Source organism: Patiria miniata, unplaced genomic scaffold (assembly GCF_015706575.1).
Source record: "Patiria miniata isolate m_02_andy unplaced genomic scaffold, ASM1570657v1 HiC_scaffold_20, whole genome shotgun sequence".
Taxonomy (NCBI): Eukaryota; Metazoa; Echinodermata; class Asteroidea; order Valvatida; family Asterinidae; genus Patiria; species Patiria miniata.
The window spans coordinates 2,431,267-2,447,564 of record NW_024037059.1 but is presented as its reverse complement, the minus strand read 5'-3'; the positions used below and the strand labels follow the sequence as shown (position 1 = coordinate 2,447,564).

The 16,298-nt window shown below is 41.7% G+C and overlaps 2 protein-coding genes across 2 annotated transcripts; one reads left to right on the top strand and one right to left on the bottom strand.

Moving 5' to 3' along the window:
- Positions 1-838: 838 nt before the first annotated feature.
- LOC119727771 lies at positions 839-12,048 on the bottom strand. The gene is made up of 12 exons (XM_038199829.1): positions 11,882-12,048; positions 9,360-9,428; positions 7,999-8,069; positions 7,147-7,251; positions 6,928-7,014; positions 6,696-6,800; positions 6,124-6,204; positions 5,342-5,485; positions 4,714-4,908; positions 4,371-4,491; positions 2,838-4,219; positions 839-2,490 (listed from the first exon to the last, which is right to left on the bottom strand). The coding sequence occupies exons 1-12, from the start codon at positions 11,991-11,993 to the stop codon at positions 2,350-2,352; spliced, it is 2,613 nt and encodes an 870-aa protein (XP_038055757.1). The 5' UTR covers positions 11,994-12,048; the 3' UTR covers positions 839-2,349.
- An 88-nt stretch (positions 12,049-12,136) lies between these two features.
- Positions 12,137-15,919, top strand: LOC119727773 (F-box/LRR-repeat protein 14-like). Its single transcript, XM_038199831.1, has 3 exons — positions 12,137-12,329; positions 12,713-13,896; positions 14,285-15,919. Exons 1-3 carry the CDS (start codon positions 12,312-12,314, stop codon positions 15,012-15,014), a joined length of 1,932 nt encoding a protein of 643 aa, XP_038055759.1. The 5' UTR covers positions 12,137-12,311; the 3' UTR covers positions 15,015-15,919.
- Positions 15,920-16,298: the final 379 nt, after the last annotated feature.

Below are 16,298 nucleotides of genomic sequence, written 5' to 3'. Positions count from 1 at the left end.
AAAACTTACAAACAAAAAAACATTACCTACCTACCTACCTATTTTCAAATGCCATGTATTTGGAAGCAGAACAATTTGTTTGTGACCTAAAGATGTAAAGGCATAACAAATGGCAAATAATATGGTTTTCACATGCATTCTTTGAGGCAACTTAATCACATATAAAGGAGGAACATGCGTACAAGCACAGTGTCAAGTCCGTAAATAATGTGAAGTACATGTAGTTCAAACCCTTCCTTTCAGAGATAATATCAGTACGGCTTGCAAATAAATTGTTGCAGAAGACATCTATGAGTGAAGATTTTTTTTATACAAATTGTTGCTGTTTTAGGAAAGACTGTTCCCTTTGACACAATGCATCTACGGAAACATAGTCGTGAATTTCTATATGCCCGAGGACAATGCTTTGTGTTTCCCCTTGTCCCTGTAATATAACACTCGCCTATAGACTAAGCACATAACCATACGATCAGTTTCATGAACTGACACCCAGAAGTGTGCGCACATCAGACACTGAGGCAAAATAGGAAGATTTCTGTTGTCACGAACTGACACCCAAGCATGATGCGGCAATACAGAACGAAGAAATAATCCATCCATATGTCACTAAAAAACGTTTTAATTGGTGAAATTAAGTGTCCATGTCAGTTTGTGAAACCAAAAATGTAGGGGGTGTGCTCTAAAAGTGCTGCACTGTGGAGGATGTCAGTTCGTGAAACCCAAAATATCCCGATTCTGTAAAATACGTGCTCGTGCAGCGCACTCACGTGCAACTGAGTTTTAGCTCGTGGTGCCGATGACGACATAAACAGTATATTCAGACAGCAGAAACAACAAATTTATTAAATTTTGTTGTAAGTTTTCAAAATTTATTACAAAATCCAAAATATAAACACCAAAACTTTGGGCGCAAAGAATTTTACATACTACAACAACAAAAAATTGTAAAAATTTAAATTTAAAATCTCTGGACATGTCTCATAAATGGGAAATATCAGGTCCATGTAAAAGTATCTTTTTCAAAAACATGTAATTCGTGACAAATGCAAAGCTGCTGTTGTGCCCTTGGGCGAAGTGAAGACATTTATTTAAAAATGGCGATATTCCTAAAGTCCAAAAGCTTCTGAAACGATGATACTCCTGATTTACAAAATTAATGTTGAAAAATAATATCAATTTTGAAAATTTGAAAATCCTAAAGAGGAAATCTGCCGATGTCAGAAATTAAGCACAATAGATTTCACTTTTATACAAATATAATTAAAATTGAAGAATGTTTTACTTTTACTATAAAATCACATTAAATGTGGAAAGGACAAAAAAATAAGGCAAACAGAAAAGAAAATCACATTTATATACACAATACCATAAATAAAAAATTATTTCTACAGAAGACGGCAAGATTGACACAAAATATACACTAATGAACTGAAATCGATGGCCAACTCGATGCCTGAATTGAACAAAATCAATTTGAAACTAAAATCAGATCCCTGTGATTTCAGCACTCTTGGATTTGATTCCAGACACTTCAAAACAATAAAATGATCACATTCTAAAGTGGGATTTTAATCTGGCTTTTGTAATTGACAACCATACATCATTACTGATATGGAAGTTTACCGGTTTCTTTCTTAATTTTTTGCCAGGGTAAATCTCGTCTATGTAACAGACCCTGGCCCTGGCAAAGCCGACCATGTCTATTTTACGTAAACAGATTTGGCGATTAATTATGCAACTAGACTACGTATGACCTCGAGAAACTGACCAATCAGCAGGCGCCTACTATATGCACGTAATTTAAGCTCCCTGCGTGCGTAAACATCATGCTCACGATGAGAAGCATTTTTGTACAGGTTACAAAAATGTGGCATCAAAATTGACCAATCACAATCTTAGTCTTGATTTCGTAATAAATGACGTCACACTTGCCAGGTGGTTCGAGTAAAATTGAACGCAGTCGCGCTTGCACAGGTAAGCGCAGGGGAAGTAATCGAACACGGGGTTGAATAGCTTGTAACTGACTTGAGACTGAAGGTCTTGTGATTGTCTGGTGATTGACTTGTGATCGACTTGTGATAGACTTGTGATTGACTGGTGATTGACTTGTGATTGACTTGTGATTGTCTGGTGATCGACTTGTGATAGACTTGTGAATGACTTGTGATTGACTGGTGATTAACTTGTGATTGACTTGTGAATGACTTGTGATCGACTTATGATTGATTTATGATTGACCTGTGAGGACCCAGACTACAACTCAGCTGCTTAGAATCTTGTTGCCAAGGTTTGACTGAGGATGGGTTGAGCTACGATGGAACCACTACATCTTTGAGGTACGGGTACATCTCAAGGGTAGCTGCCATCCGGTGCTTCAGCGCCCTTGTAGTAATCGCTGGCCCGGGCTGGCAAGTTCTTGGGGACCATGGCCATCTCCTCTCTAGAAGGAAAGTCGTACTGCTGGACCCGGAAACTTCTGTTTTGAAGCTCCTGCATTTAGAGAGAAAGAAGGGGGAATGAAAAGTGAGGAGTCATTAACTTTTTGAGGTGCAGTAAACTGGTGCCATTCAAAAACTTGTGTGAGATTGATCAGAACAAATGTCATGGGTTGGGATGCTCACGGGTATGTTGGTCAGCCGACTCCAACAAGCTCCATGGATGACTGGTTGAGGTATCAACCACTGGGAGCGCAAGGCAGGAATTTAATTAAAATAAGCCTTAGCAATGCAAAAAGTGATCCACTGCATTTGACGCTGTTCAGAAAACAAGGAGGCCACAACAGTCTTTGGAAACAAAAAATGGGACGACAAAAGGAAGAAGTGTGTATCAATACATACCACTGGTCTGCGTATGCTCCGTAACATGTCCTCGCTTTGCGCCAATACTCTAGCTCTCCCGCGTCCAATGCTTGGTCTGATTGGTCTTTCTTCTGACAGCTGCATGGCGCTTCCCATATTGTCCACTCCCACAGATTGGGACCGGTCTGCGTTTTCCTCCGGGTAAGTGGCATACATTGACCTCGCCTTTGGAACAGCACCTGGGTTCCTCTGTGTTATCTTGGTGCTTCCAGGAACCTCGTCCTGAGTGAGTTCCCCAGTTTTGGTCACTGGTGCTTTACCGGAATCCCCCGGTTCCCAACCGGAGGATGGCTGGTCCCAACCGTGCCTGCAAAGATGCTTCTTGGGTTTCTCCTGGCTCTCCTGATCCAGTTCAGGGAACTGTGTTGGGGACTGCACGTTCAGGACGTCACTACGTCTGTTATCAGTTTTCAGCAGCCCAGCATCCTTCAAAACGGAGCTGTACAGGCGACCCGTGCCAGAGTCCACTGTACTCCGTGGGTCAGAACTTGATGGTTTCCCCATGGAGCTGCCGGCCAAGGTGCTGCCTTTGTTCCGAGTGGTAACCTTACGACTGGTTGATTCCAGAGTGGGAAGTGTGTGTTTCCGAGTAGGGGAGAGGCTTAAGAGACGTTGGATGGTTTCGGTGTGACTACTTGGGCTGGGAAGGGGTTCTCTGGAAGTGTTCGCATTCTCCTTATTAAGCTCTGTCCATTTGTCATGACCACTATTCTTGTCATCATTGTCATCATCATCAGAATCACTGTCATCATCAGAATCATCGTCTCCAGAATCATCACCATCACTGTCGTTATCATCCTCACCGCTGCAAACTCTTCCACTGTGACTCTCTTGCTCTATCTCAGATCTACTCAGCAAGGGCGATGCTGCATCCTGCTCAGGCAATTTCGCCGCTGCCGTGACTGAAGATGGCACTTCTGACGTCTGATTGGTCGCCGGGTTAGGGTCGTCACTCTGCAAGTCCCAGAATCCGTCTCCGTTTCCCTCTTTCTCCGTTGAGACAACGTTCTTTCCTTTGTCTACATCCACTTTCGTCACCGTTTCTGTGTCACAGCTCGTCGGCGAGAACACAGGAGCACATTGCCTTTTGCCAGCAGCTTTTCGTGGGTGACTGCGCTTACTTTGCACGCCGTCACCTGTGGACGGCGCAAAGCCGTTTGTGAGCCTCTCCGGAGGGGATGCCACTTTGCTTGTGGTTGTTTTGGGCACGCAGAAGTTCTCCGCGTTAGAGGTCATGGGCTGGGAAGGGGTTGTGGTGATGCGGGTAGGCTCGGTGGGTGGCGTCTTTGAAGCTGAGGTATCTGAGGATGATAGGTGATGCACTGGATTCTGCTTCTTCTCTTGTGGATGAGTCAGTGTTTCTGTTGAAGAAATGACAAGATCACATTTCAGCTTTTCATTGTTTTGTCACAGAAATCATGAGCAATTTTGTTCAGGTTTTCAATTGAATTAAATTTCATATTGCAATGACACACAAAAACACACGGACAAACAGAATCATAAATTACGCACCTTTCTGCAATGGATCATATCCAATGGGTGTTGTACTGTGATTGGACACCGGGGGATTGGTACTTGGTAGGTGACCGTACACTAACCTCTCCAACTGTCTGGGAACCACTGAAGAACTGACCTGAATAGAGAATACCAGACAGATTCTCAAAGGCGTTGATCATGACATTGAGCCAAATACACAGAATACCCAGATTCCAAACGCTGCAAAAACCAAAGGCCGCGATGTCTAATATGTATGGTTCGATTCTGACTACAATAAGTAATGTTTCACTTCCTTCAGTGAACTGAGAAAAAGGATTTGACTATAGAAACGACAAGAAAAATCCTTGCCCCATCTTACGTTGGCCTTGCTGCGGTTCATATCCGGCAGGTCTCGGATGCAGCCCAGGAACACCTCAACGGATGCCGTGAACTCTGCCAGGAGGTGATGGAGCGTCACGACACGTAGCTCCGGCAGGTGGCTGGCCTTACCGGCCGCTAACAAGAGCAGCTTGGGTGGTAGAGGGCGCTTCACCCAGCAGGAATCCGCTTCGTTCTGGAAAGGTACAGAACGAAAAGCAATGTCATGGAGTTGATATAAGGTTATAAGATGGACTCAGGGACCCCTGGAAATGGTGTAACACAGAGGGGTACGTCACGTTATGATTTGAAATGTCAACCAGTTTATAAGGTGCATCACTGTTTCGGTAGGTGTATGTCGATCTGTAAATGGTTGGTTCAAAAACTGTTGCCCAATAGTGTCCCTTTGTGCGTCATTTCTCAGATGCAGAGGATGAGTAGATTCCATGAAAGGATGACTTACTATTGGACAATGATGCACCTGGCTCTCAAACAGATCATGGGTTTAATGAATAACAGGTGCATAACTAATATAGCCACAATGACCTTAAGAATACCTGAATAAATGCTATTTTGATACAGCATATTCCGTGACTGTAGATAACACGAATCATAGTCTGGTGTCCTACCTCCCTGGCTTGCTCGTTCATCCACTGCGGGTAGACCTCTCCCATGGACATGTGCAGATATTCCAGCAGGCACTCTGGGAGACTGCACAGCTTGTGGGGCAGCTCGCCGTTCAGTTGTCGCATCCGTATCAGCACATCAGCAGCCTAACACAAACAGCAAAAAAAAAAGTCCAGTCATGCGTCGTCATGCCGTCAAAAATCAACACAAGTGGGTGGAAAGTCACAAGTTAACCAGTCTCAAGTCAATTGACAAGCTATTCAAATGAACAACGACAACTCCTTTGGCATTCTTCATTTTCAATTTGGGCGTTTCCCAATGCAGTGCGCCATCAAGAGTTTGCCACAGAGAGACAATTTCTCAAGTTTACGGTCGACAAAACACAGCCCATTTGAACGAGTACCAGAAGACAACTTGAGCTTATTTGTTATAGATTGGGGCATAGTGTTCTGCCACCTTACAAAAACACCATATTGATAAAAGAAAAAGAAAAGGGCAAACAGATACTCGAATCATCAGCTTACGAAACTACTGACAGGAAAAACTAACAATTTCAAATGTCCCGCGCTGCAAATTTGTCGAACATCTCCCACAATGCACTGGGAAAATGACCTCTCCGTGGCAAACTCTTGGTGGCGCACGGCTTTGTGAAATTCCTGAATAACATGTGAACTGCGTTGTGATTTCACTTATGATTGAATCATTTACAACTGTTGTTCAGGGGGCCCTAATGCACGACAGATTAGCTTAGATAAAATGTATCATCTGTGAAGCAGATATTTACCTGTGTGTCATAGACGTTGGTGAGTTTGACTGAATACTGATGATACAGCTGATCAGAGGTCCACCTACTGTCATGCATCACCTAAAATAAAACGATCAAATTAGAGAATGGAATTTTTTTACTTGCAAAACTTACGTAGAAAAGCCATTGAAATTATAAATGTTATATTTTTTACTCATTAATTTAATAATCAAAATAACATAGCACATTCCTCAATCCTTCAAAATTATTTAAACCTCTTGATAGATTTTTGAAGGCTTTGTGAAGGTTAGGCTAAAGCTTCTCAACTGGGCCAAATTGGCTTTGCTTACCGTTAGCGAAAACTCCCCGCTTACTGGAGCAGAAAATTCTGTGCTTACGGTAAGCGTATTTCACAGGTTAGCGAGGAATTTCGCCTTTTGCGCATGTGTACAAGGATTCTGTGCTTACAGGGTTAGCACAGAATTTCTCTGCTAGCACTGTTGGCAAAGAATGGTGATCATAAGCGCGGAATTCCGTGGCTAGCAGAGCCATGAAGTTGGCCCTGGAGATACCACACAATGCAAAACTTGTGTAATTGTTAGTCGTGTTACCTTGACAACAGCGGGAGACTCCAAGACTTCGGCCAGGCCCTGGGTGAAGACGGATGGCCCAAGAGACAAGACGTCAAAGATGAAGACTTGATTGACGCAACAAATCTGCCAAATGGAAAACAAGGGTATTATTAACGAACTAACACATGAGAATACACATGACAAGTGGAAAAAATGCCAGAAATTTCTTGGAATAGAAAGCAGAATGAAGTGAGTCCGATCCAAATCTGACCTGTAAGAGGGACACCTTGGCTCTACGGCCCAGCTTCTCTGCTTCCATAGCAACACCAATCAACTGCTGCGTTTTGATCAGATCCACCTGAATGGGGGAAAAAAGGTTAATAACATTTTAAATTTTCAAAATTTGAATTTGAAACTTTGAATGATAATTTTTAAACATCGAAATAGTCTTGGAAGCAGAGACAGATTTTTATTTGTACCCAAGACTTACAGCTTGCCTGAACTTGGCCCCCGGGCGCTTAAGGTAGATATAACCATGTGATGTCTGAAGGTTCAAATCGCTGTCGTCTTCCGTGTCGGACAGATCATCTTCTTCCTATAGAAACAAATCACGCACCTTGTCATAAATAAACATTCTTGCCGGTTTCTTGACTCTAGCAGTGCCCTGTTCTATGCACGAGGTGTCATAAAATTAATGGGGCCTTGAAATGACTTTTCTTAGGAACATATTTTGTGCAACTTTTTACTCCTCTTAACTGTGTGAAAACTATTTGCCTTCGCTTTGGTTAATTTTATTGGCAAGAGGACTTCCTCAAATAGTTAAAAACAAATCCATGCTTTTGCAGACAACTGAGGTGCTGTCACCGTGATGTCATTTCAAAAAGACACTGTTCAGTTTAGGGGTTTTCTGTTCAAATTGTGCACCCCAAAATCTGCTCATAGAAAACATATGTTAGAAAACTTTGCGCACTGACTTACTGCCATGTACTGACAAAACAGCGAAACACCAAAGAACAGAAAATTTACAACAGCAAAATATTCAAAATTCTGGTGCTGAAATAACTGTAACATTGAGGTTTCTGCCTGAATTGACATCACACTTTTGCTTATAAATATGGAAATCGGCATTAGCATAAAAACCAAAAAGGCACCAAAATACCCCTGAAAATGGCAAAACGAAAATCAATAATCAGGTTAAATAAGATACAAAGGTTCCATTTTCAAGGACTGCATTAACAAAATTACAAAGCATGGGTAATAAAGGTAAAATTACAATTTTCCTTTGAAAGGTGTTAGTACAAACATCATACACAATATTGTGTTTTCTCTGGTCAAATTTTACCTTTTTGGGCTCACTCTGTGGTCTATTCTTCTCCTTTGTCTTGCTCCCGGGCTCGTCAACCACCTCAACCACTGACAGAATAAATACCAAAAAGACAATGCAATCGTAAAGGAGCGAAAAAATGCAACACATCTGAAAATCACTCTGGGTTTGAACCTTGAATCCTCCTTAAAGGGAAGATACAACATTTGCAAACATTACAAAACGAAATGATCAAATTATCACAAAATACCTTGCTGGATTGTTAGGGATTGACAGTCTAAAACATCCTGTAAAATCGTGGCTCCTGGAATGCTGACATTTTCAAGAAAAATGGTATTTTTCCAACGCTGGTCGCGTTGGAGAAAACTGGCTTTTTTCAAAACTGCTCTTAATTTTTCATAATTAGTTATTCCGTGTTTTCTTTGCAATTGATCACACACCTGTGAAGGGGTACAAGCCTACTAGACTGACTCTCTGATTTTACAATTCCCCAAAGTCTATAAATTCAGGGAACCAGACTACAAGAACATGTCTGGTTTTCTTGGTTTTTCCAACATCTACAAGCCCAAAACGCGAAACAAGTCATTTTAACAATATTTGCTATAACATACTAATCCTACAAATCCATTTATTTCTGAAAATTGCAGCAAAAGCAAATGATGTACATTCCCTTTAATCCTCAACTGTACACAACACCAATGACACACTTTAGATTTTCAATTAGATTGTAAACTTTCGAGAGACATCAAGAAGTGGATGAGCTCTGTCCCATTAACCCTAACCCCCTGGAGTGATTTACTAGGAACCTTCCTCACTCTTGCAAAATCCAACACCATAATGGTAAACGCTACACCCAAACTGTTGGACTCTGATTATGGTGGTATGCCTGACCCCATGTGAAGCATAATCAGTTTACTAGTGCAGTACTCACTCCAACAGATTCCAACAAATCCTGGTGTTGGATTTTGACTGGATGGACATTGTTAGGTAACTTAGGTTTAATCACGCAAAAATCATCCTGAGACCTCTTGGGCCCAATTTCATGGCGCTGCTTAGCAACCGATGTTGTGCTTACCAAGCCTCCGTCTTTCATAGAAACCGTTAAGCAGTAAGCGCAGCAAAACACGCTTAACCCCTGAGGGAAAATTACCTACATCAGTGATGTAATAACAGAAATACCTGCATTGCACGCAATCTACACCAAGAAATAGTGCTTAACCAGCAGCATAATTTTCTGCTATAGTAAGCACAACTTATCTGCTTAGTGTTAAGCAGCGCTATGAAATTGGGCCCTGCAGGCGCTGGTGAAATTCAAAGGATCTGTGAGTTACAGAATGCTTTAATGTGCCACACAAGTGATTTATCACGTAGGTACTTACAGTCTCTTATTTCTTGTCCATAGAAGTGAAGTAATCCAGTCAGCTTTTTCCCAGAAGGCACGATGCTCACTTTAAAATTAAACAAAGAAAAACATATTTAGTAATGCGCCCATAAACTGTCTTCATATCAGGTAAAAAGTTAAGCATATGGAAGAATCCAGTCAACAGAAGTTGTCTTTCACGTTTCGGGGTTGGACTGCGACACGGGTCCGTGCGACACTAATCGGAAACTTGTAGCAATGTCTTTATTAATATTAGTTTATTGTTTCGTTGCCAAAAAATTAGGAATAGGCCTAGGCCTACTTTTGGTTCATCATCTGCTAAAACATTTCACACTACTGTGATAACAGTGGTAATAGGGTTTTCAGGTGAAATTTTATAGTGCTCCCTACTGCATCAAAAATAACATCATTGGAAAGGTCACTCCAAATGGAGGACTTCAGACTTTGTTTGAAGAAAATCGGACTTTCTGTTCTAAAGATATGAATGTTTTAAAGTTTTAAAAATGTGGGTTTTTTCGGACGACCAATTGCATTATGATATAGGGAAGGAAGTGGCCCCATTTTGCAGTAAATTAAGTAGAAAAAACTAAGAAAATGCTGAATATCTTCAAAACAATTTATCCGATTCCCACCAAATTTTCAACATTTGATAAACATACAAATGCCCACAATTTCATATTTTTTTAACTTCTGGATTCTAACCGTTGCCATGGAAACCCAACATTTATGTATTATTCGCAATATATTATTATTGGTACAAGTCAATACAATTTGTGAATACTTCGTCAATACAGTGAAAGGTGGACATACCACAATCACAAATGATCAGCTAAAATTCATAAAGCTAATTTGAAGGTACATGTGCATAGCATTTGAAATTAATGTCCAACCTTCCCCAAGAAAAGTTGTTGCCATGGAAACAAGCCCAATTTGTTATATAACTGAGGCAAGGCCAAGGTGCAGTTTGTTCAAGTAGGCTATTTCAATTCACAGATTTTCAGATCAAGTTCCAAAGCAGACCAGTAATCATTAACAAACACTAGCTATCCAATTGCCTGTTGCCATGGAAATGGAGTAGTTTTGGTTTTATTGGGGGGGGGGGGCTAGATTGTTTATTTGACAATGTTTGAAACTGGAATTGGAAGACAATTTTGAGATTTTTATTTGAGAATCTGTGATTAACATCGACACACCGGCACGGCAGATCATTCTCAATCAGCTAATCACTTCATTGACAATTAGCAACAAATCTCGAAAATATTATTTCAAACCACATTATCAAAAGTAACTCTTCAAATAAACTGCAAAGTATTGGACAGAAAAGTTACTAAATCCTATTCTAACCTGTCATATCTGACTACGATTGATGACAAAGTAGCCCGGCTCCGTTTTCGACTTTGCGATCAACACATTTTTTTGAGCAGCGCGCGATCACGTCCATAGGATCCAGTGCCCGGCGTACAGTCAGTTCCCTAGTACGACGTGTATTCCTTCAGCGCGCATTGGTACTGGGAACTTGACCAAGAATTGGCGTAAAGTTCCCGGATGGCAGAATTTGACGATGTCGCTTGGAACAAACTATTTTAAAAGGGGTGTACGCACGACTTTCGTTTAAAAAATTGCCTTAAATCAAAGATAAAATGGAAGAATAAATATCACTTTTCAATATCAAAACCCAAACGAGTAGAAAATACAAGACAGATGTGATCAAATATGTCACTTAAATGTACTTTTTGTCGCCATTTTCGCAATCCTTGGCCGATTTTTTCGTTTGACCCCTCAAAATGTAGCCCATTAACCCCCCTTTCATACCCTGTATTTTTCGCAATGGTACGACCTTCGCAACCCGTGCGCCCGCTTCGGCAAAGGCGAGTCATGCGGAACTCGCCTCGGTAAAAACCGGGGCCGTTCGCCCGCGTGTGTGGAGACCCAGAATTTCGTGACTTTTTCGCTCTTTCTTACTCCGTAACTTTGTTAATATTGATTGTATTGAATTGAAACTTTCACAGACAAGAGATGAGACATTCAGTAAAAATATGTGAGGTATATATTGTATGTTAGTGATCAAGTTTTGTAAATAATTATTTTTGTATATTGTTGAGAAGTGCCGAACACGAGTCGTCCGAACAAATTCGTGACGTCACTGAACAGCCTAGTGGTAATGTATCACAGTAGTGACTAGTGTGAAATGTTTTACTCAGTCATGTCAGTCACTGATGTCATGACATTAATAAATAATGATAAGAATAATGTTGTTTTACTAGCCGCGCCATGTTGTACATGAGCGAAACAACACGGTTAGCGGATTTACAAATGCGATAACGAAATTGAGATTCCTAGTTTCGGCGCACCGAATTTACAAATCCGTATGATTCCTAGTTTCGGTGCAACACGCAACCTACACAATTCACAAACATGACATTTGACAAACGCCAAAACAGGCTCGCCGATCTTCAGAAACTGATTTCATTACAACTAAAAGCAAAGTTTCCAAACAAAAGTTTCAAATATTTGCCTCACCTTTCATAAGAGATATTTTCTTGCTATTGGCATCAAAGGAGTGCAAAATGCCTTCGAATTCATCGCCTCCAATCGTGGACACACGAAGTTTCCTTCCCACGTACGCCGCCATCTTAATTTTCGACGTACACAACAAACTGAACTTGCGCCCTCACTCGTCCATCGTTCCCAAATTAATTGGTGTCAGTGAACTTTTATGTTTACAAAACCCACTGGTGTACTGCGTTGCATCTTTAAAACATGTAACACTCTGGGTACCAGCCACCACCTGTTCATCATCACAGGATTAATCAGGTGACTTGCGAAGATGATGTTGCCGATTTTCCGTGATGTAATCCTTGATCGTTTCTCATAAGACTCCATCGCCTCGTCTGACTAGACTCTAGTGTTTATATACTTTGTTGGTAATGTAATAAATGCCCGTTTCAGGATGGAGCTGCCTACTGAAGTGAGTTTCATCAGTATTTAGATTGGTCTAATCTGGTAATCTGGCATTTAAACACTTAAAGAACATAATTTATGATTGATACAGCCGTTTTGTCCTCAGTGAGGTCATGTTGTGCATCTCTCTAGGAGTGATATGACGTCATAAAGGAATGCTGTGCATGTGCTTTTTTTCTTCATTCATATTAGTTTACACGTTGATATCAATTCTGTCAAATAGTAAGGCAAAAACATTTAAAACCAAAGTGATTCAGAAGTTTCATATCACACAGTACTCAGTAGAGTTTATTGCATGTCAATTTTCAATGAGCCAAAGCAGAGTCATGTTGGTCATCAGTCAGTAAATGTTTGTGATAAAAAACTAACGAGGTTCATTTTTTGTTCCAGTTAATCTCATATATCTTGAGATTCTTGACATCTGCTGAACGCCACGAAGCCTCACTGGTCTGTAAGAAATGGTACTACGCATCTCTGGACCCTGCCCTGCACCAGAGCTCTGTCATCACCCTCCGTGCCAGCTCCTCGTCCGGCGAGAAGTTCAACCACCTGGGCCAACGCAAGAGTCCTAGCCTGGTGGTGAGCCACATCGATGGGTCCGCCAACTGCAGCCAGGTCCTGGAGGAGATTGGCCACCACTTAGGGCCGCACCTGACCAACCTGAGCCTCCGGGGATCAGATGTCACCGAGACTGTCTTCGTCGGGATTATGGGCCACTGTTCCGGGCTACAGAAGCTTGACCTGAGTTGCTGCAACAGCCTCTTCATGTCTGGGAACCTGCTGCAGAAGGAGAAGGAGCGGGAGAAGGTTAGGAAGCCCCTCGATAATGTGAAATCCCTCAATCTTGCAACCAACCGTTACCTGTCAGATGTCCTGTTTGACAGACTTGCAGATGTGATGCCAAATGTGGCTAGGCTCTCCCTGGCATCCTGCAACATCGTCCACCAGAGCGATGCCTACCTCAGCACGCAGCAGAAGTCTGCCTCCTTCATGTCCCTGTCCAACTTCCTGATGTACCTGCAGGCTCATGCAGATAAGATTGTCACCCTTGACCTGAGCTGCACAGGGATTGGCAGCGAGGCGCTTACCCTGATCAGCCACGTCAAGGGACTGGCACTAGAAGAACTGACCCTGAAAAAGTGCAGCGGAATCAGCAATGAAGGTGTCGCACGTCTTGTCAAGAAGCAGACCTCACTGAAGTCTCTGGATCTCAGCGGCATAGCCTCCTTGCACAGCCCTTCCCTGATAGCCATCGCCAATCATCTACCTCACTTGGAGCACCTGAATGCCAGTGAGTGGTCCCAGTTGGAGCCCCAAGCATCCGAGTACCTGTCCTCCCTGTCGCACCTGAAGTCCGTCAACTTGTCTAACTGCTACCACATCGGCCAGCACTACCTGAGCAAGGGACTTGGAAGCAGCAACTCCGCCAACCTGATCTCTCTGAGTCTTGGGGGATGCGGGTCAGTCCGTGATGACGTTGTCCTGAGCCTTGTGAAGAGCTTGCCACAGCTGGAGCAACTGGATCTAAACTCATGCTTTGGTGTGGGAGATTCCAGTGTTCATGCCATTTCAAGGTAGAGAGCAAATTTAAACTTACTAAATACCGTGTTTTATGACAAGGGGCCGCACTTCTGTACCTCAGTCTCATTTTGATCTAGCTTCATAAGCTTGTTGCCTAAGTCCTCTTGTGTTTGAGAGCATTATGTACTTCAAGTAAAGGGTTAACTGCAGATGCATACAAATCCAGAAATAAAATAATGAAATTGCTTGACACATTAGGTACATTTGTTCTGAGATGGCAGAATGAGCACAAGTTGAATACCAACTCTCATCTGAGGGTGTTGGTTCACTTCAGTTAATTGTGACTCATGCAGATGAAAGTATCATGTTTATGTTTTGTAAAACAAACGTTAGCAACTCTAAGAAGCCTCATGAGTATTTTTTTTCTCTCCTGGATTCTAGGTTCCTGCCCAACCTGAAGAAGCTTCGACTAGCCTGGTGCAAGAAGATCACCGACTTTGGAATTTTGGGCTTAGACCAGAATGCTCCCGTCTTCATCACCGACAACGAGACTACAAAGCACTATAGCGACCGCTTCACCAAGAGCCACAGCAACATGGGCTTCTTCAAGCTGCCTTCCTTCAACGAGAAGATCCACGACATCCCAGAGAAGGAGATCCTGAAGCTGATGGATGCCCCGGACCAGGTCAACCTGACGGCATTGACCAAGCTGGAGTCGCTGGATCTGATGGCTTGCAACCACCTCACGGATGTCTGCATCTCTCATGCCATCCACTTCCCCAAGTTACGCTCCCTCAACCTCAGCCTCTGCTCCAACATCACGGATCAAAGCCTCGCTGCCGTGGCGACCAACAATCCGAAACTGGTGGAGCTGCTGATTGGCCAGTGCCACCAGGTCTCGGATGCTGGGCTGAAGATCCTCGTAGAGAGGCGCAAGGGTCTTCAGTCGCTGGACGTCTGCGGTTGTGGGAAGGTTACAGATGCTGCTCTGCTAGAACTGGGCCGGCACACCAAGCATCTAAAGCATCTTAACATCTCACAGTGCGGCAGCGTTACCATGGCGATGGCTGAAAAGCTGCAACAGCAGGTGCCCAGTCTGAGGTCAATACAGATGGCGCACATATCCAGCGGAGGCTCCGCCTTCTATCACTACCAACCAATCAACATTTGAACCAATCATTATCTTATGCTCATTGAAATCTGGCCAGTTGCGAGTTCCTAAATATGTGAGATTTTTTTAAAATCTAGTTTTGAGTTGAGGTATGTAAGCGTTATTGTCTCAGTAGCTTACAAAAAAAACCATTTTATCAGGCGATACAATTTTATTGGGCAGCTTGTGTACACTAAGGTAGTAAGGCTTTATCAGATTGAACATAATTTTTAAGAGAGACGTGTATTTCGCATTTGAGGGACTAAGTACTATTATTTTGCTTATAGATAAATATCAATGGGACATGTTGCAGGTAATCAATGAGCTAGTCATGGCAGAAATGGAAGATTTCAAAATCCGGTTATCCTAATTTTTTCAAACCGAATAACGGTTATCCGATTTCACCGGAAGTTCCTATTCAGATCACAGCCATGTCAACAAAAAGTGGGATTTAAATCCCACCACTACAAAGAATGCGTATCACTTTGATTCCACGACTTGTAAAACACGTGTTAACAGTAAATAAATTATATGTACATAAAATGTAAAGCAAATTGACATTTTACAGATAACTTCAAGAATGAGTGTAAATATTGAAATTCGATGTTTTATACTTGATCTGTTAAATTGTTAAATATAAGATTATAGATTGGTTACATTCATTGTAAATAAGAATTGAGAGATAAAATTTATTTTGTTTTTTAGTAATTAGGACGTTGGACGATAAGAAATTGGATGCGAAAACATTTATGAGAAAGAATGCTATGACTTTTGGAAAGAATTGTATATCTTTTAATAGTAAAGTGACCTGCCATATTGGAATTGTTCAAGGCCACTTTGTAAATTATTGGCCAAATTGTATTTCGAAATTCATCAGCACGCGTTACTTCGAAGATTTACACGTATGTGTCAAGCCAAACTACACATTCAGTACATGTATGTTTCAACAGTGATAAAGTAAATTTCTACATTTCAATAAGTTTTGTATTAAAATAATTTCAGGTCAATATAATGTAAGGTTGGCGTTTTTATGGCCGAAACCATGCCATAGCGAGAGTCCATGTAAATTGGTTTTGTTCTGTTGATGGGTGTAATGGAAATTCTCCAATAATCAGTACTATTGTAATGGACAGATGGAATTTGTTATTTAAGATAAATAATGACGTTATCAGTGTTTTTTTCAATCTCTAATCAAAGTGCTAAAAATACCAACTGCAGTATTTCAGCACATGTACATTACCCGGTGATCTCCATTGACTCATCTACATGTAATTATTTGGGATGTGTTTATAGTCCTTTTGATCC

Bases quoted from the DNA above. Each gene is read 5' to 3' on its own strand.
- LOC119727771 (XM_038199829.1), bottom strand. From the start codon at position 11,993: ATGGCGGCGTACGTGGGAAGGAAACTTCGTGTGTCCACGATTGGAGGC. The intron at 6,205-6,695 runs GTAACACGACTA...GTTTTATTTTAG, and splicing joins AGTCTCCCGCTGTTGTCAAG to GTGATGCATGACAGTAGGTG. The intron at 2,491-2,837 runs GTATGTATTGAT...CTCTAAATGCAG, and splicing joins GGAGCATACGCAGACCAGTG to GAGCTTCAAAACAGAAGTTT.
- LOC119727773 (XM_038199831.1), top strand. The intron at 13,897-14,284 runs GTAGAGAGCAAA...CCTGGATTCTAG, and splicing joins AGTGTTCATGCCATTTCAAG to GTTCCTGCCCAACCTGAAGA.